Raw genomic sequence first — 20,931 nt, forward strand, 5'->3', positions numbered from 1 at the left:
AAAATCCACCTCAGGCTGCTGCAGCCAAGACTATAGGGCTCCTTCTGCCCCCAGCTCCCAGTCATAGGGCTATCTTCCCAAAGGGGTTGAGGAGTTGGGGTGGAGTTAAGAAGGGGGTTAGGGTAGAATATCAGTATTTCTCACCCTGCTTTGTTGCTATGGTTAAACTCCAGAGAACAGCTGAGAGGTGGAAGCTCCTTTCTGCTCATATTCCACTCTTGGGATGGAGACTTTACCTTGGGCATGGTGCTATGGAGAATACTGGGCCTTGATCTCCCTTATTCTGGTATATAGGGCCGTGTTCCAAGTTAGAGGAGGTAAATTAAGAAGACTTAAGACTTCTCCCTCCTCCTAGTGTTCAGCTTCTCACTCAAAGAGTGGGGTCACTCAGATGAATGCCATTTCATCTGGCTCAGAAATTTTGCCTTTAGGGGACAAGCAGGCTAAATAATAGATACTTCCTAATCTCTTCACAACATCCTGTGGGGAGGTTCAAGTTTAAGAGTGCTCTAAAAATAGTGGAAGTTGTGGTAAAAGGCAAAGAAAAGGAGATTGGTAGGTTCCTTGGAATCTACTGTAGATTGACTGCTGTAGGCTGACTAGGTTGCTAGAGAGAACTGGGGAAAGAGGCAGCTGGGAGAAGCAATCCTGGGGTCATAAAAATGTTCTTCAGGAACTGAAGAAGGATGGTGAATCCTTCAAAGGATGGTGAATCTTATTGGATTATTCTTTAGAACAATTTATCCCTAGGGCATTGTTTAAAACAGTACAGAAATGAGCCTGCAATCAGGAGAGTTTAACAGCTGGGTGTGGTCGGAGAAAGAGACAGTGAAAAAGAGCCCTTCAAAAACCATTGTCATCCCACAGTGAGTGTGGATATAGCCAAGGCTTCAATCTCTGAGGAATATCTCAGAGGCTTAATACTGTATGGGGGTAGAAGGATAGAATTCAATAAAATAATGCAGCCAAATCACTAAACAAATAAGCAAATAACAATTATAAGCCCCAGGGGTATTAGGGTGGGGGCAGTACCCAGAGTTACTACATACAATATATTATTTAAATTTCCAGTTTCCAACAAAAATTAATGAAACATGCAAAGAAATGGGAAAGTATGAACCATTCACCAGAACAAAAGCAGGCAACAGAGACTGCTTGTGAGCATGACCAAATGGAAGATTTAACAAAGGCTTCAATGTAGCGTTTATAAATATGTTCAAAGAACTGAAGAAAACCATATGCAAAGATGTGAAGGAAGATACAATGACAATATTGCACCAGATAGGGAATATCAGTAAAAGTAGATGAAAGGTTTAGGAGGCAAAAGGGTGAGAAAGAAGAAAGGTAGACCAGGAAATTTAAAGGGGGGGGGGGGTATTTCTGCGCTCCTGGGCAGAACTCACCAAGCCCAAGATGGAGGAAGGTGAGTGCGCACGCCGGCTTCAGCACAGGCAGCTTTTAAGGATGGAGGTCAGGTGACATCTGGAAGGGGCAGTTCATTAGTTCCAGAAGTCAGGTTGGGAGGGGTGACACAGCCTCTGCAGCTCCAGTTGCAGTGCCCTTCCCTGTTCCCCCGACCTAACAGTAGTCCTTAAAAAAGGACTAAATGGATATTCTGGAGTTGAAAGTTACTGTAATTAAGATGAAAAATTACCAGATTTGAAATGGAAGAAGAAATAAATTTTATGTAGATATGCTAACTTTGAGGACTGCAGCACTCATTTCTGGGTCATAGGTATCATACAGTTACTCATAGTTCCAGGGAATACCACTTGATACACTTATAGTTCAGTATCTCAGAATCTAGAAATACCCTTACAACTTCAAAGTGTGGCTGCTATAAGAGCTTACAGTCTAGACTCCAATTTTCTTAAAAGTATTTTCTGAAAGAGACCTTAGCTGTTTGTTCTTTTGTTTCTGGCTTATTTTGCACAACACCTTGTCCCCAAGGTTTATTCAGTTCATTGTGTACCTCTCAACATCCTTCCTTTTTATAGCTTCACCGTATTCCATCATAAAAATGTATCATAGCTTACCATTCTGCTTCTCTATCATTGAACCCTTCAGCTCCCTCTGTCTATTGGGCATCATGGATAATGTCCAAAATAAACAAACCATGCCTTACAGTATCCTTGCTTGGTTGTACAATCAGCAGCACTCTTAATTTTAGACAATTTCCACTGGTTCATAGAGACAACCAATAAACATAACCTCACCAAATATCAAATCAAAACCACCCCTTATCTCTTATTCCCTCTGCTCCAATTAATTGCCCCTAGTAGTGCTGTGTGGTTGATGTCTTCCTGTTAACTATTGGCCATAGCATGCAATTTTAGTTTTCCCCCCTACTCCTCTATTTTTTACTCTTTGTCCAATATCAAACCTTTGTAATAGTTCATGTGAGAACTTATATATAATTGTGGATTAATCAATGGGATACAAGGCACTATACATCCCCTTTCAATCATATTCACCTTCACTATAAGAACGTTACTTATAACCCCACTAATTAGTAACTATCACTGCTATCCATTCCCTTGGGGTACACAACAGTTTCAAACTGGCACACGTGTAACAACCCCACTTTCATTTCTGATTTTGTTTATTTGCATCCTCTCCATGTTTTCTTTGTCAGCCTAACTAGGAGACCATTATTTTTCTCAAAAAAACAACTTTTGGTTTTGTCGATTCTATCATTTTTTTTCTCCAGTTCATTTATTTCTGCTTTGATCTTTGTTATTTCTCTTCTTCCATTTGCTTTGGGGGTTAGTTTTCTGTTCTTTCTCTAGTTCCTCCAGGTGATCAGTTAAGTCCTCATTTTTGCTCATTTTAGTTTTTTTATATCAGCATTTAGAGCAATAAATTTCCCTCTCAGAACTGCCTTTTCCACATCCTGTAAGTTCTGATGTGTTGTGTTTTCATTATCATTGGTCTCCAGCTATTTACCAATTTATCTAGCAATTTCTTCTTTGACCCACTAATTATTTAACACTGTGTTTATTAATCTCCATATATTTGTGAAAGTTCTGTTCTTTGGTGATTATTAATTTCATTCTGTTGTGGTCATAGAAATTGCTTTGGATAATTTCAGTCGTATTAAATTTATAAAGACTTATTTTGAGTCTAAGAATATGATCTATCCTGGAAAACTTACTATGTGTACTAAAAAAGAATATATGCTGGTGTTTTGGAGTGTAACGATCTATATATGTCTATTGGTCTCATTCATTTATCACATTGTTTAGGGTCTCTATGTCCTTATTGATCCCCTGTCTGGTTGTTCTATCCATAATGGAGAGTTGTATATTGAAGTCTCCTACTATTACTGTTGAAACATCTATAGCTCCCTTCAGTTTTGCCAATGTTTGTGTCATGTACTTTGTAGCTCCTGATTGTGAGCATAAACTTTTGTGATTGTTATTTCCTCTAGGTGAATCATCCCTTTTATTAATATGTGGTGTCCTTCTTGTCTTTTATGATGTCTTTACATTTAAAGTCAATCTTATCTGATAATATAGCTACTCCTACTTTGTTTTGGTTACAGCTTACATATAGCATCTTTTTCCATCCTTTCACTTTCAATGTATTTGTATCCTTGGGTCTAAGATGTGTCTCTTGTGAATAGCATATGGATGGATTATATTTTTAACCCACTCTGCCAATCTGTATCTTTTAACTGGTAAGTTTAGTCAATTAACAGTCAAAGTTACTACTGTAAAAGCAGTTCTTGAATCTATCATTTTATCCTTTAGTTTTCATATTATATCTATATATTATTTTTTTCTCTCTCATTTTTATCCTTTAAATTTCCCTTACTTATATTGTACTCTTCAATTCTGTCTTTTTTTTAGCTGACAAAACTCCCTTTATTCTTTCTTGTAGGGCAGGTCTCTTACTGACTAGTTCTCTCAGTCTTTATTTCTCTTTGAAGATTTTAACCTCTCCCTCAATTTTGAAGGACCGCTTGGCTGGATAAAGCATTCTTGGCTGGAAGCCTTTCTTGTTCAGGATCTTCAGTATATCATACGACTGCCTTCTTGCCTTCATGGTGCCTTGGAGTAGTCTGAACTCAGCAGACTAATGTGTTTTCCCTGTTTGTAGTAGTTCGCATTTCTTGTGTTGCTTTAGGAACTTTCTGCTTCTCTTCAACATTTGACTGTTTGATTAGTATGTGTCTTGATGTAGGCCTATTTGGATTTATTCTATTTGGGGCTTATTGGGTCTCTTTGATTTGCATATTTATATCTTTTATAAGGGCTGGAAAGTTTCCCCCAATTACATCTTCAACTCACCTTCCCAGTCCTTTACTCTTCTCTTTTCCTTCTGGGACACCAATGATTCTTATATTTGTGTACCTTTTGTTGTCCATCATATCTGTAAGATGCAGTTCCATTCTTGCCATTTGTTCTTTTTATGCATTCTAGTTCAATTGTTCGGTCTTCTGGATCACTTAGTCTTTCTTCTGCTTTCTTGAATCTGCTATGGTGTATCTCTAATATATTTCTAATTTGGTCTACTCTATCGTTCATCTCAGTAAGATATGACAGTTCTCTATTTAATCTTTTGAATTCTTCTTTATTCCCTTCTATTGTCCTCCTGATTATTTAGTTATAAATATTATTGAGTAGTTCTATTCTGATTTCCTTGTGATGGGTTTTTTTTCTTCAACATTTTTATTGTACAAAATATAGATGAAGCAAAGGGAAAAAAAGCAATAATTTTCAAAGCAATAATTCAACAATTAGTTACAGGACAGAGTTCAGAGTTTGTCATGGACTACCATATCATCATCTCAGATTTTTCCTTCTAGCTGCTCCAGAACATTGGAGGCTAGAAAGAATAAATATTTTTTATCATCATAATCAACTTTTTTTCTTTTTTGTGTGAAAAATAACATATATACAAAACAGCAATAAATTTCAAAGCACAGCACTACAATTAGTTGTAAAACAGATTTCAGAGTTTTATATAGGTTACAACTCCACAATTTTAGATTTTTACTTCTAGCTGCTCTAGAATACTGGAGACTAAAAGAAATATCAATATAATGATTCAGCAATCATACTCATTTGTTAAACCCTATCTTCTCTGTAAACTCCACATCACCTTTGATCTTTCTATCCCACTCTTTAGGTGTATTTGAGCTATGTCCATTCTAACTTTTTCATGTTGGAAGGGGCTGTCAATAATATATGGGGCAGTTAAATGGAACTAGCTGATGTTCTGGAGAGGCTGGCCCCTCCAGGACTTATCTGGTCCAGGGACCTATCTGGAGGTTGTAGGTTTCTGGATAGTTACTCCAGTGCATGGAAGCTTTGTAGAATCTTATATAATGCTTTAGGTGTTCTTTAGGATTGGCTGGAATGGTTTTGGTTGGGGGTTGGCAAGTTATGCTGGGTAGCGATGTCCAACTGAAGCTTGCATGAAAGTGACCCACAGAGTAGCCTCTTGATTCTATTTGAACTCTCTCAGCCACTGATACTTTATTTGTTCTTTCCCCCTTTTTGGTCAGAATGGCATTGTTGATCCCATGGTGCCAGGGCTGGACTCATCCCTGGGAGTCATCTCCCATGCCATCAGGAAGACTTTCACACACACACACACACACCCCATGGTGTTTTAATTTGGTCATTTGGCTCTGCCATTTATGCTTGGATCTTCACAGGCTTTGTGATTTTCTATTGTTTTCAGGGTGTCAAATTATCTTAATAAGGTTATTTTGCAAGCTGGGTTAACTTTACTCATCTAAAGTGTTGTATTTACTTGGTTTTGCATTGAAAGTTCCCTTTTGCACTTGGTTTCCCAGTAATTCCCTGCCAAACCAAGGCCTGGATCTCTTGTAAGGGATGTAATTCTACTTGAGGGTCTAATAAAAGCTAGACAAGTTTTTTTGTTCACAACATGGCAGACCCAGGCTTGATTCCCAGCCCATATGCCCCCAAAATAATAGTAATAAAATTTAAAAGATTTTTAAAAAATATAACTCAACAGTAATAGACCCCAAAGTCAGAAGGAGACACCCAAAGACATATTGGGAATGAACTCAAACTGGTACCCACAGAAGAAAGAGAAAATATACATAAAATATATAATAAATTAATAATATAAATATATATAAATGAATATAAATTAAAAATAAAATATATAATAATAATAAAAAATATAGAAAAATTATATTTTAAAAAAATCTAAGCAAATAGGGAGTTTGCCTAGATTGCATTTACCACTTCTTCCCTGCAGGTGGCACTCCTGAGGAACCCTCTTCCTTCACCCGTCCCCAACTGCAGCAGCTGGCTGTGAAGATGACTTGCACAGCATGGGGGCTGTTCCTGGCATGTGGATGCAGGACAGCTGGTCCTAGTGCATGGAAGGAGGGAGCAAATCTCAGTGCTGGTAGAGCAGTTATCACAGCATCTAGCAGCTGTGCAGCATCTATCACTGCACCTAAAAAGATGGCTATTTGCAGCGCCCATCTGGGTGACTGATCCTCGTGTCTGGGATGCAGGTTTTCATGGTGGACAGTAAAGCATACCTCTGGGGTCCTCATGGGTACTGCCAGCTGCAGAACTACAGGGAAGTTTCCCCCAGCCAACAGCTGGTGTAGAGAGACAGTCTGTTCCCTTGGACCTGCACTTCCTCTATCCACCCCCATCAGGGGTCACAGCTGATCAGACCCACCCTGCTCTCCCTGTCCCTGTCCCAATCTTCCTGTGTCTCTCCTTTCTATGAAATATTGAGGAACCTCTTTGATCTCTCAGCCATGGGGCTGGAGTCCCAGTCATTTATTTCCCCATCCCTTATCTTGTTCTTTAGAGCAAAGGTGAATTCAGCCTACCCTTCTCCACCACCTTCTGTAAGCCTGGAAGATATTTTATAAGAGTGAATATGATGACACAACATACCAAAACTTATAGGATACAGCTAAAGCAGTCCTTAGAAGAAAATTTATAAATGCAAATGTCAATTTTTAAAAAGAGGAAAGATCTCAAATCAATGACATAACCTTCTACCTTAAGATTCCAGAAAAAGGAAAAGCAAACTAAATTCAAAGTAAGAAGGAAGGAAATAATAAATATTAGAGTGGAACTTAGTGAAATATAAAGACATACAATAGAGAAATCAATGAAACCAAAAGTGTTTTTTGTTTCATTGGTTTTATATTATGTATATATATATGATCATATAGTATGTATATGTATATCATATACCATATATGATCATATAGTATGTGTACATATATATGATCATATAGTATGCAAACTTTGAATTTGCCTTTTTTCACTAGGCATAATTCCCTGGAGGTTTATCCAAGTTGTTCCATGTATCAAAAATTCATTCCTTATTATTTCTGAGTAAGATTCCATGATAGGGTTGCACCTCAGTTTGTTTAATCATTCACCCACTGAAGGACATTTCAATTCCAGTTTGGGGCTGTCATGAATAAAACTGCTCTGTGAACATCTGTATATGGATTTGGGGTTAAACATAAGTTTTTATTTCTCTGGGCTAAATGTCCAGGAATCCAGTTGCTGGGTCATATGGTAAGTGCATTTTTTTGGATGAAAAGAAACTACCAAACTGTTTTCTAATTTGGCTATGCCATTTTACATTCCCGTCAGCAATGCCTGAGTGTTCCAGTTTCCCCTTATCTTCAACAGTATTTGGTATTATCACTGTTTTTTATTTCACCTATTCTGATAGGATTATAGTGATTTCTCATTGTGGTTTTAATTTGTATTACCCTAATGGTTAATGATTTTTAGCATCTTTTCATGCTCCTGTTTGCCATCTGTATATCTCCTTTGGTAAATGCCAATTTTCATCTTCTATATTCTTTTAACTTAGAAACATTATTTTAATCGAGCAGAAAAGATATCATTTTGTTTAATTCTGCTAGTTGAGTTTCTAAAAGATACTAGAAATTAGCATTTTTTAATCAAATAAATATTTAAGAGTGCTTCACAACAATATTTTGTGGAGTCCTATGTTGTTCTTTCTAATTGTCCCATTGCCTTTCAGTATCAACTAACCACCATTAAATTACTTTTTCTATTTTCTTTTTGCATTTTTCAGTGTTCTCTTCTGGTTTCTTTGAGTCCTTCACCTAAATTACTGAGACCAGGAACATGTGTTAGGGAATTTCCTTTTTTACTTTTGATAATTTCCCCATCAGGTGATACACTCTATCCTATAAATTTACAAAGCAGGGAGTACTGGGAAGATGGATGTTGAGGATTGAATCCTGTCTCCACAGAAGGCACATTCAGGTCCCAACCCCTGGTCCTGTGGGTGTGAAACCATTTGTAAATTGGACCTCTGAATACGTTATTCATAAGGTGTGCCCCAACTGCATGGGGGGAGAACTCAATCCAATATGGCTGAAGTCTTTATATGAAAAGGAAATTGGACTCTGAAAAAGAAGACATGAGCAGCAGCTATAATCTAGAAGTCAACAGAACCCAGAAGAGAAAAGAGTAGGCACACAACATGTGTTGCCATGTGATAGAAAAACCAAGGAACCCCAAAGATTGCCAACCCAGCCAGAATATAAAGACTCTGGAAGGAAGTTTTTAGCCCATGAAACTGTAAGCCAATAAATTCCTGTTGTTAAGCCAACCCATCGTATGGTATTTGTTAAAGCAGCCAAGAAACTAATACAAAAGCACTAAAGAAAACCAAAATAGTAACCACTTAACAGATAAAAAAAAAGTTTTCTTACATTTAAAATACTTAATTCAATTATGTTACACAATATGGAGAAGTTCTTATGAGTTTTTATTGGCCACAAGTTTAATATGGACATACAAGGTAAAGTTGTTTCTAAAGAGGCTAATATTTTTTTATTTATTACTAAAATAATGATTATATTGCACTTTATACTGTTCAGATTGCATCTCTCATGTCTAGTTATGGATACTTAGTTTTAAGAAAGAGATTGACAATATAGAGTTCAATCAAATAATAATATCCCATTTGGTAAAAGAGCCAGAAACCATGCTGTGTATTTTTAAAACAAATAACTGTTAAGGACAGAGAAAGAGTAAAGGAATACATAACTATCTTCAAATAATTGAATGGGAATCACATTTAACAAACACGTTTTCTTATGTTTTTTCAGAAGTTAAAATTAGAATTTGTGACTGATTTTTGGTTCAGTGTAAGAAATAGTGTTCTTACTATTGGAGTTCTTTAATAAAATAAGTTATCCTTGAAAGCAGTGAGTGTCCTATCACTGGAGATTGTCATGTAAAGGCTGCAAGAACATAGTCATGAAGTACAGCATGTGAGAATTTGTACTTCAAATAATCTCTGAATTCTAACTTTAAAATATTTGATCCTGTGAGCATGGAGCTAATGTTTTGAAATGCCCAGTAACTGTGATTAAGTAAAAATGAGAATACTTATGAATCCCAGAAGTTTTTAAATTAAAATCAATCTAAATTATGGCAAAGTATCAGACAGTTTGGTGGTATTTAATTAGCTAGGAAATACATTAAAAATAGAAAAAATTCTAATCTATTAATGAAGAGTAGAGAGGTTTCCAATCACTAAACAATGAAGATATTATTATATCAAGTGAAAATTGATTTCAAGCAAATGATCAATGCATGAAGGAAGAGGGGATTTTTTTTATTTTGTTAAAAAATATATATTTTAGTTTTTAGAACAGTTTTAGATTTACAGAAAACTTGTGAAGAACAGAGAGTTTCCATAGGCCTTATCTCCCCTCTTCCTCCCTACACACAGTTTCCCCTATTATTAACATCTTGCACTAGTGTGGTATATTTGTTAAAATTGATGACCCAATATTGATACATAGTTCATGGTTTACATTAGGGTTCACTGTCAGTGTCGTACAGTTTTGTGTGTTTTGACAGATATATGTCATCATGTATACATCATTCCCATAGCATACAGAATAGTTTCACTGCCCTAAAAATGCCCTGTGCTCCACCTATGAATCCCTTCTCCCCCCCCTAAACTCCTGGTGACCACTGATCTTTTTAGTGTCTCTATGCTTTTGCCTTTTCCAGAATATCCTGTAGTTGGAATTATACAGTGCACAGCCTTTTCAGACTGACTTGTTTCAATTAGCAGTATGCATTTAAGTTTCCTCCTTGTCTTTTCATGGCTTGATAGCTCATTTCATCTTATTCCTAAATAATATTTCATGTATGGATGTACCACAGTTTGGTTATACATTTGCCTACTGAAAGGCATCTTGGTTGCTCCCATTTTTTAGCAATTATGAATAAAGCTGCTATGAACATTTGTGTGCAGTTTTTTATGTGGACAACTCTTTTCAAATCCTTTGGGTATTTACCTAGAAGCATGATTTCTGGATTTTATGGTAAGCCTGCGTTTAGTTTTTTTTTTTAACATAGGCAGGCACCAGGAATCGAACCTGGGTCCTCTGGCATGGCAGACAAGCATCCTTGCCTGCTGAGCCAACGTGGCCCGCCCCTGCGTTTAGTTTTGTCAGAAAATACCAGATTGTCTTCCAAAGCAGCTTTACCATTTTGCATTCTTACCAACAATGAATGAGAATTCCTGCTGCTCTACATCCTCACCATCATTTGTTGTTAGTATTTTGTATTTTGGCCATTGTAATAGGTATTAGTGCTATCTTACTGCTGTTGTAATTTTCAGTTCCCTAATCACATATGATGTTGAGCATTTTTTCACTTGCTTATTTGCCATCTGTGTATCTTCTTTGGTGAGGTGTCTGTTCAGATCTTTTGCCCATTTTGTAAATGAATTGTTTTCTTATTGTTGAATTTTAAAATTTTTTTTATAATTTCAAAACAAGCTCTTTATCAGATACATGTTTGGCAAGTATTTTCTCCCAGTCTGTGGTTTGTCTTTCATTTACTTGAAGGACATTTAATTTCCAGAGTCTAAAATATTCATTGTAAGAGTAGTTTTTGTTTCAGCATACTATACTCTTCTACTTTATTATTCCTCAAAAATTTGTAATTCTATTCTTTAAAGCATTTTGTTATAGCAATATTTTGACACAGATACCTGACCATATTTGTAAATTATGCCATCTAAGCAATGTGGGTATGCTTGGAGGAAGAACAAGAATATAAAATTGTGATACATTTGTAAACAAACCCTCCAACTGATCTAGCTGTGTTAAGTCAGTTGCAGGATCCCAGAACCAAGCAAGGGTTTATTTTTGTTTTCTTATGTATATTTTGCCAAACACATATTTATTTAATTCTCATAAACATATCCACATATTTTATGACTTAGTTGCATATATTCTAAGTGTGGTCATAAAAGCTAATAGGAGTTCTTGATCATTGATCTTGAAATTTCTTTTCTAATAATCTTTGACAAAAAGATGGAACAGTGTTATCTTAACCGACATAAATGACTGAGGACAACTCAAATTACGCTCTTGAAATGGACTATTTCTAATTTTAATTGTTTGCTTATAAGACATCTATACATCCCTAAAATAATATTAGTAAATTATTCCTGAAGCATTTTAATTGGCTTTATTTCCTATCAACACACTCTCAGTAATTGATTTTGAAGACTGTCAACAATGACTGACACAATTATAGATTATTGTGGTTAGAATTTACATATCACATACATAGGGACACTGTCTTGGCAATACTTTTCTATGGGATAAATATAATTATTTATTTATGGCTCATAGCATCATTTCAATAAGGAGATGAGGGCTAAAAATGAAACCAAGAATTTATCAAATCAAGTCTGATTTTCTTCAGCCTAATTTGTTCCCTTGTTTCTCCAAATTTTAAGGATTATATAGTTATCTGGTTTTAACTTTGTATAATTTTTCTGGACTATTTCTCTTTCTTTTCTTTCAATAATCCAGTTTTGATTTTTATATTTTCCTCTGATTTTCATACTGATTATGTCCATTTTTGATGCCAGTCAATTATAACTACAAAGGGGATTTTGAGCTTTTGTTTCATAGTTCACCTTTATTATGAGGTGATATGCATTACATGTTGATAAAAATGGTTTCAATTATTTTTCTGTTCTTGGGCCAGGTTGGAAAGTTCTTTATGATATGCATATATCACAGATGCAGAAACAAAAGTTTGAAAACATTTTAAATGTTTTCCTGGTTACACAGTGATTTGTAATCTTGTATTCAAGATTAACAGTCACAATTTTACAATGTTGTGTGTCTTTTAGTCTAAATGGATCATATTGACAACTCTCTTCAAGATAGAAAGCAATGTCATTTATATATGCTCTACCTCACTCTGGCCTTCTTTTCAAGGTTCAAGAAAATATTTTTTATCTTTTCCTTATAAGAAGAGTTTTGTAATCTGTTTATGATTTTCAGACAATTGTATATGTTTTCACCTATTTTACACTCTTTCTACATCTTTATTTAGTCTTCTGATTTAAATAAGTGAAGGTATGCATTTTTTTCTCTTTTTCATCATGAATGAGTTCTATCTGAAGTGGAAATTTGTTACACTCCTTTTAGTGCCAAAATATCAGTATTTTCCTATAGTCATGCTGCAAGAAAAAAGTTGTGTTGCAAAAAATATTAGAAGGTTATGAATTAAAATACATTTTTGGCTGTTCTAACCCAAGAAAGATAAAATAAGAAAATGTTTGTTGAAAACCTACTGCTTTAGTTTCCTTGGCTACTCAAGCAAATAGCTTAAACAATGGGAATTTGTTACTTTTAAGCATCATCAAGGCGATAATTTGAAATTCTAGGGCTGGCTCCCTGTGATCCTTTATCCTGGGCTGCTCTGTCATATAGCAATGCAAAATGCAGGCCCTCCTAGACTCTCCCTTCTCTTCTGGGTCCATTGACCTTCAGCTTCTTGCTTCCTATGGCTTTCTCTTTCTGTGCTTCTGAATTTCATTCTGCTTATAAAGGACCCCAGTAATAAGACTAAGACCCATCCTGACTGAGTTGATCTATACCTTAACTGAAGTAACCTCATCAAAAGGTTCACTTACAATGGGTTCACACCCATGGAATAGATTAAGTTTAGAACATGTTTACACATTTTTCTGGGTACATGACTTCAAACAACTATACCCACCAAACCACAAATCATATAGAAAATATATTCCATTTTCAAGTTTAATAATATAATATTTCCTTCTGGTTCTGTGTTCCATTAGGTTTATGGTAGAGGACGTTTACAGCAAAGTCATAAAGAATCAAATTCTAATGCTAAAGGTAATGTTCTGGTTTCACCCTCTCATGAACAATTAATACATGTAATTCAACAAACACATTTTGTGCCACGACTTTATGAGGTTACCACTGTGATTAGCACCAGAAATACTAAGGAGTATATAAAATTGTTTCTGCTTTCCAAAAATTCACCTTTTAGTTGGGGTGACTAAGTTTAGTGCAGTGTTACAGGTGCAATGACAGTATCTTCTAGAGAATTCCAAGGGATTATAGAAAGAAGTGACTATGCTTTTCCTATAAATGGTAAAAATGCAACAAAATTTCATATCTGAGGACTGTTTATATTAATTCTATCAAGCTAAACTACTGTTTCTACCTTATTTGCTAGCATTTTTCATTTAGGAAAAAATATGAACTGTAGAAAAGTCAATGAATTATTTTCATGCTACTAATCATCTTTTACCATCTTCTTTAGATACAAGGCCAAAGGTATCAGAAAATTATATATTTGAGTATTTCAGAAGAGAGTTCCCTAATCAAAGTTTGGGTGAGTAAAACAATAATATAGACAGTATTGAGTGGTGACCTGTCATCTGAATATGAGCCATGTAATAACATGCATATCATCAAAATCTACATAAAAGGAACTATTATCTTCAAATCACATGGTCAAGAAATAGTTCACATTCTCCCAAATTTTGAAATTCAAATTTTTATGTTCCTCCCTAGCTCTAGAAATACTGAGGAAAATCAGTAAAAATTCATTATATGTCAGTTTGTGTTCTTGTAATTTTACCAGTCAAAATAAGCCTATTCATCCCATTGCCTAATGTTTTAATTCTTTTATCACTGAATCTTACAGTAGAGAGGAACTTTGAAAGTACTGTTGTCTCACCTTCTACACAAAACAAGATCCATGCTCATTCAGCCTGTGATTAAACACTTGTGATGACAAATAATTTATTAAATTATAAAACCTTTCAATCTATTACTAGAGAAATATAGCATTGGGGATGTTCTTTAGATGTGGAGTTAAATACATCTTGTTAACTTCATCCACCTGCTTAATTAATCTGCCCTCTCTGATAATACAGACTAGAGAGTAGAGAGACCTTAAAGGTAAACAATTCTAACTCCTTTTACCTAGTGCTCTTAAAATCATGACAGCAATTGTAATGCCTCTTCTACATAACAGACCATAAATATTTTTTGAAAGTCTTTCATTCATTTTCCGGAAACTTTCCTTCCATTTCTTTCGATCATTTTGATTATAGCAGGATTCAAGCCCCTTTACCATCTTATATCATTATTTTCTATGTTACTATTCAAGCTTGAAAAAACTAAATACAGTACTGCAGATGTTATCTAATGAGTGCACTTCACATCAGTATTCTTATTTGCTTCTTTCTTGATAATAGATTTCTATTAATGTAGTCTAATTTAGCATTTATTCTTTCAAAAATTATCCTAAACTATGATATTTAATTTACATAAACTCAAACCTATAAATTTTGTTTTTATAATGCTGCTGCTAAGTTATGTCTCCTCCATTCTTTACTTCTACAGTTGTTTGCTCAGAGAAGGAGATCTAACACACCCTAGAAATCTCAGGGAGTGTGTTCTTAAAGGAATTGATCCTTAAATCATAATGGAGTTAGGTAGTTAGAGGGGGTGGATATAGTTTCTTCATGATTTCTTAAAGGACTTCTGACAATCCTTCTGTGATCTTATATGTTAACTCTTCCCTCACCTGAGTTGTACTATGTCTTAAGACTTGAGATAAGTCATTTAGAGCCCTTAGACTTCTGTCATCTTTTACCCATGTTTCCTCTCCCTTTCCAGTTAGAAGAAAACTCTATTTGATAGGAAAGAAAGAAACAAGTAAAGAGCTGAGAAATTCTGCTCTTTGTCATCCATAAGTATTATAAAATAATCCCAGAATGGCAGATTTAAATCTTCCTTGATATATTTTCATTTTGAATATACCTAAGTAAAACTTGTTTTGTTGTTGTTAACAATTTTCAATACTTAGTTTCATTTGAGGTTTTAACCTTTCTGACACTACCCTTCTATGTCTCCATCACTCTGATACTCAGCCTTTGTTACATAATCTTTTTTCCATCTTTGTTCATATTCTTTTACAGTCTGATATTTGTCCACTCCCCAGAGATCTCAAGTTTTAATAACCAAAAACTTATTAAAGTTGAGTGTGCTAGATCGGAATATAATATAGTGCTAAATAATATATGATCTGTTCTAAAGAAGCATAGAGTATGACAAGCAATTAAACAGACTTAAGTAATATAATGGGATAAATACTACCTACTATGCTAATGATTACGTAGGAGTTGTTTGGGTTGAGGGGAGAATTGGGGAAGGCTTTTGTGAAGAGGAGATTATTGGAATTCCAGGGGACCAATAAATAACACTTTTATTTACAAAGTTCTGAACCTATTAAGAATTAAGACAAAAGAGTAAGACAATAAAATACTAGCAAACAAAATCCAGCAATGGAGAAAAATGATTATACACCATGATCAAGTAGGATTTATTCCAGGAATTCAAAGTTGATTTAACGTAGGAAAATCCATCAATGTAATACACCTTATTTAGAAAATAAAGACAAAAAAACATTATCAGCTCAATGGAAGCAGAAAAAGCATCTGACAAAATCCAGTCTCCTTTTATGATACAAATTAGGAATAAAAGAGATATTCCTCAACCTGATAAAGGCCATCTACAAAAAGTACACAGCTAAAACCACGCTTGGTGGTGAAAGACAATTCTTTCCACCTAAGTTCAGGAACAAGACAAAGATATTTTTTCTCCCCACTTCTATTCAGTGAGGTTCTAACTAGGACCAGGACAATAAAAAAAAAGAAGTAAAAGGCATCAGGAGTAGAAAAAAATGAATAAAACTCAATTTATAGAATACATGACCTTATATATACAAAATCCTAAGGAATCCACAAAAATATTGGAGCTAATATTTTGAGTACAACAAAATTATAAGATAATTCAATTGTCGGTCCATGCACTTCCCAAAAAACAAACAAAACAAACAAGCAACAAACAATTCAATAAATGGTGGTGCAACAACAGGTTAGTCACATGGAAAAATAATGAAATATGACCTCGCCATACAGCATACAAAAAAAATTATATGATAAAAGGTCAAAATCTTAAAATCATTGTAATGATTAAATTGTGTGCAGTATGAATTTATATCTCAAAAAGCTGTTAAAAATCAATTGTATTTCTACGTATACTAGCAATTATATTATGAAAATGAAGTTAAAACAATTCCATTTACAATAGCATCTAAAAGAATAAACTACTTAGGAATGAATTTAGCATAAGAAGTGCAAAACCTGTATACTGAAAATAATAAGACATTGTTGAAAGAAATTAAAGATCTAAATAGATGGAAAGATACTCCCATATTCATGGATCATGAAACTCAATATTGTTAAGAAGGTAATACTCTCCAAATTTATATGCAGATCAGTGTAATCCCTATCAAAATTCCAGCTGTCTATTATGCAAGAAATCAACAAATTGATCCTAAAATTCATTATATTCACAGGTGAGATCCACTTACCTGGAGCATTAACCATGGAGCCATAAACTGATAGGAACACTTACACAGTAATTTTGCCTAATTACTGGAGGCTGTGTGTGTGGGCTAGCTTGAAAGTGAGAAATTCCTGTGTCTAAAGTCATAGGAGGAATGCCACACTTTTGTGGATTTTACCTCCAGGAATACCATTAGGTTCTCATAGTGAAAGCTGACAAAGATCTTCTAGTGGCTTTGGCAGGAGGAGGGGAAGAGTAAACATTGTGAAATATACTCAGAACATTCTCTACAACACAGGCCTATTCTCCAGAATCAAAGACTTCACCACAGCCTTATCTCATCTCGGGGAAAGGTTGTTTCTCAAACACCAGCCCTCTCCTCCCTTGAATGGAGGAAAAAATTAAGCTAAGAACAGTTGTAGAGATCACACCCCAAGGACATTGGCCCACTGAGGCTTAATAATATTACAGGATGATGCTTCTGCTCAGAACCTTACAACAAAATCAAAAATACTCCAGGATTATAACAGGGCTTACAGTAGAAAGAGCTTCAAAAAACAAAACATAAAACTCTCTCTGATGAGGGGTTTTTAAACAAGTCCAAAGGCAACAGGAGAGACAAAAATAAAGACACTGGAAGAATTTGATGACTATAACACCAACAGCTATAGCAAACATTAAACACAGCATTAACATAAAACCCCACATTAAAGGGCTATTTACCTCAGTTCCTACTCAGTCCAGTTTCCAATAAAAAATATTAGTCATTCTAAAAGGCAAGAAAAAACATAGTCCAAGGAGATAAAGCAAACATCTGAGCCAGATTCAGATATGACACAGATTTTTGAATTATCAGACAAAGAATATGAAATATCTCTGATTAATCTGATGTCTTAGTTCATTGGGGCAGCTATAACAAATACCAAAGATTGATTGGTTTAAACATCAGGAATTTAAGTCTCATACTTTTAGAGACTAGAAATTCAAAATCAGGATATTAGCAGGCCATGCTTTTCCTGAAGTCTGTAGCACTCTAGTGGCAGTAGTCCATAAATTAATCTCTGCCTCCATCACATGGCAAGCTGTCTCCTGTCCTTTTTCACTCCTACAACTGTGTCCAAATTTTCTTTGCTTGTAAGAACTACAGTTATTTTGGAGTAAGGCCCACACTAGGTCAGCTTGGCTTCATCTTAATAGGCTCTTTCAAGATTCCATGAGTTCATATCCAAAGGACATGGGGTTAGGACTTAAACATATGCTTGTGGAGAAAAAGATCTAATTCACAAAATATGCAAAGAGTCCTAATGGAAAGTATAGACAACATGCAAGAACAGATGTGTATTGTAATCAGAGAGATGAAAATGTTAAGAAGGAAACAAAAGAAAGTGCTACATAAACAGTAAACCCTAGGTTGAACCATGGATTATATAGTTATAAAAATATGCTGTCATCAATTGGGGCAGGTGCTCCACACCAGTTCAAGGTGCTCATAGAGGGTTGTAAATGGGAGTCCTGTATTTTATGCATGACTGTTGTGTAAACCCACAACTTCTCTAATAAATAAAATAACAAGAACATTTTAAAAAGGAAATGCTAGAAATGAAAATGCTAAAACAAATTAAGAATGCCTTTGTTGGGCTCATTGGTAGACTGAATATGGTCAAAAAAAGAATTGTTGATCTGGAACATAGGTGCATAGAAATTTCCCAAGCTGGAATGCAAAGAGAAAAAGAATGGAAAAAAAGAAAAAAGAATGTCAAAGAGTTGTGGGACAATTTAAAAAAATGTAACATACACATAATTGGATTATCACTAAAGAAAAAGAGAACAGAGAAGATGTATTTGAAGTAATAATAGACAAGAATTTTTCAAAAGTAATGACAGACATCAACGACATATTCAGTAAGCTCATAGAATACTAAGCAAACAAACACACACTTAGTGTATATTATTCAAATTCCAGAAAACCAAAGACAGAGGCAATCTTAAAGAAATCAGAAACAAAAAATATACCTTACTCCTAGGGGAATAAATAATTACAGTAGACTTCAGAAGTCATGCAAGCGAGATGAGAGTGTAGTGAAATAATGTGTTAAAAGATTAAAAAACAAAGAAACTAACAAAAACACTAACCTAGAATTCTACATCCAACAAAATCATCCTTCAAAAGTGAGAGTGACATCAGAAACATGACAACAAAAGACATCCCCTGGAAGTCTCCTCTCAGCATCAGCAAATAAAAGGATAAATCCCACTTGCTTGGATCACTGGAATATGATAGAGACTGGAGAAGGACTCCACAAACACTGAACAAAAAAGAAAGAAAAATACCAAGATCAAGAAACTTTCATCCCAGGCCTGTCCCTCCCCATCACACAACCCCTTACAGCATGAGAGTTGCACAGAGGTATCACAGCCCAGGTGCCTCCTGCCATGATGTAGACCATAGAGCCACTCAAAGTGGTGAGTTAGAACTCTGCACCTATCCAGGCACAGGGATGTTAAGTCCACAGAGACCCAGGATGGAACATAAGCAGCTAAGGAGTGCCACATATAAATTTGGAGAAAAGAGACTGTGGCAAAACTGTTGGCAAGAGGTATACACATTCAATCTGGATCACTTAAGAACAAAACAAAGCTTTCTGGATTGAACCCATCTGTCTTTCTGGGGTCGGATACCCTAAATAAGGAGGAAATCAGAATCAAAGAAAAGGGGGTAGGGGGAGGGATGACTGAACTGTCAAAAGACAGAAAAGCTCCCAGAATTGAAAAATAGAATGAAAAGGGGACACCAAGTGAGAGAGAGAATTTAAGCATATCACAGGAGCTGAGAGAAAATTCTCTACAAAAACAAATAGAACAAATCAGGATTTCTGGAAAAGGAACAGAGGATAGGAGGTGAACTAATTGTGTGCAAAAGAAGGCAATGTTAAAAATTGGGCCACATATTCAGGGCAAGAATCACAGGCAGGGAGCTCAGAAAATATGAACAGTTAAACACGGGCTACTCAAAAGATCCAGAATAGGTTGGACCAAGTATTAAAGAAGATCCTTAACACAAAGCCAATCAAAAATAAAACACTAGGCAAGAGGGAGAAACTGATTTTTAGGGTTAACCCATCAAGATACTCAGATGCCCAGGCATCTGGCATCTAGAAAATTACAAGCAGAAATATATGGCTCAGTCAAGGGAACAAATTAAAAATTCGGAGGAGAAACAGGAATATAGAACAACTAATCAAATTAGTTCAAACAAAGCTCCTAAATAAATTCAGGAAATGAAGTAAATATGCATAAAGAGATAAATGGTATTAAGATGACAGTGTGTGAGCATAAAGGAGAATTTGAAGCTCCCCAGGAGGTGTTTTCCTTCTTCGTCTCCAAAGGCCACTGGCTAGTGGGCTCTCTGCTTCTCGTGTCTATGTCATTCTTCTCTGGCTCTCTCTGTATCACTTTCATTCTCCAAAATGTTTCCTCTTTTATAAGACTCCAGAAATCTATCAAGACCCACCCAAATGGGTGGAGACATGTCATCACCTAATCCAGCTTAATAACCACTCTTGATTTGGTTACAGCTCCAGGGAGATAATTTGATTACAGTTTCAAACATACAGTATTGAATAGGGACTATTCTGCCTTATGAAATGGGATTTTGATTAAAACATGGCTTTTCTAGGGTCCATACATCCTTTCAAACCAGCACACTAGTGTATAGAAACACTACTGTTTTTTTGTGTGTTGCTCTTCTATCCTGCCACTTTGAGGAGCTCTAGTAGCTTTATTGTAGCTTAGGGGGTACTTTATACTTATAGGATCATGTCTTCTGCAAATAGTGAAAGTTTTACTTCTTCCTTTCTGGTTTGGATGCCTTCTCTTTTTCTTGCCTGATTACTATAGAACTTCTAGCACAATAACAACCTAGTGACTATGAGCATCCTTGTCTCCTTCCCATTCTTAGAGAGAAAGCTTTCAGTCTCTCACTGTTGAGTTTGATGTTAGCTGTGAATTTTTCATTTATGCCCATTTTCATGTTGAGGAAGCTTCCTCCTATTCCTACCTTTCAAAATGTTTTTATCAAGAAAGGATGCTTGACTGTGGTATGTACATATGATGGGATATTACACAGCTGTAACACAGAATAAAGTCATGAAGCATATAACAACGTAGATGAACCTTGAGGACATTATGCTCTGTGAAAT

At 35.4% G+C, this 20,931-nt stretch overlaps 1 protein-coding gene and 1 long non-coding RNA gene across 24 annotated transcripts in view; one reads left to right on the forward strand and one right to left on the reverse strand.

Annotated features, from left to right (window-relative positions):
- Positions 1–20,931, forward strand: part of AGBL3 (AGBL carboxypeptidase 3) — a 235,941-nt gene that overhangs the window by 134,797 nt on the left and 80,213 nt on the right. For 17 of the 18 annotated variants that reach the window (XM_077138632.1, XM_077138557.1, XM_077138649.1 and 14 more), the window contains 2 exons: positions 13,141–13,198; positions 13,632–13,703. The exons of the other annotated variant lie outside the window; for it this stretch is intronic. In XM_077138632.1, coding sequence (XP_076994747.1) covers positions 13,141–13,198; positions 13,632–13,703 — 130 coding nt within the window. The remainder of the gene's footprint in view (positions 1–13,140; positions 13,199–13,631; positions 13,704–20,931) is intronic. 18 annotated transcript variants of the gene reach the window in all.
- Positions 1–20,931, reverse strand: part of LOC143666278 (uncharacterized) — a 139,248-nt gene that overhangs the window by 35,629 nt on the left and 82,688 nt on the right. For 5 of the 6 annotated variants that reach the window (XR_013167578.1, XR_013167535.1, XR_013167545.1 and 2 more), the window contains exon 3: positions 6,225–6,357. The exons of the other annotated variant lie outside the window; for it this stretch is intronic. This is a non-coding gene — a long non-coding RNA (uncharacterized LOC143666278). The remainder of the gene's footprint in view (positions 1–6,224; positions 6,358–20,931) is intronic. 6 annotated transcript variants of the gene reach the window in all.

This window comes from Tamandua tetradactyla, chromosome 1 (assembly GCF_023851605.1).
Source record: "Tamandua tetradactyla isolate mTamTet1 chromosome 1, mTamTet1.pri, whole genome shotgun sequence".
Classification (NCBI taxonomy): domain Eukaryota; kingdom Metazoa; phylum Chordata; class Mammalia; order Pilosa; family Myrmecophagidae; genus Tamandua; species Tamandua tetradactyla.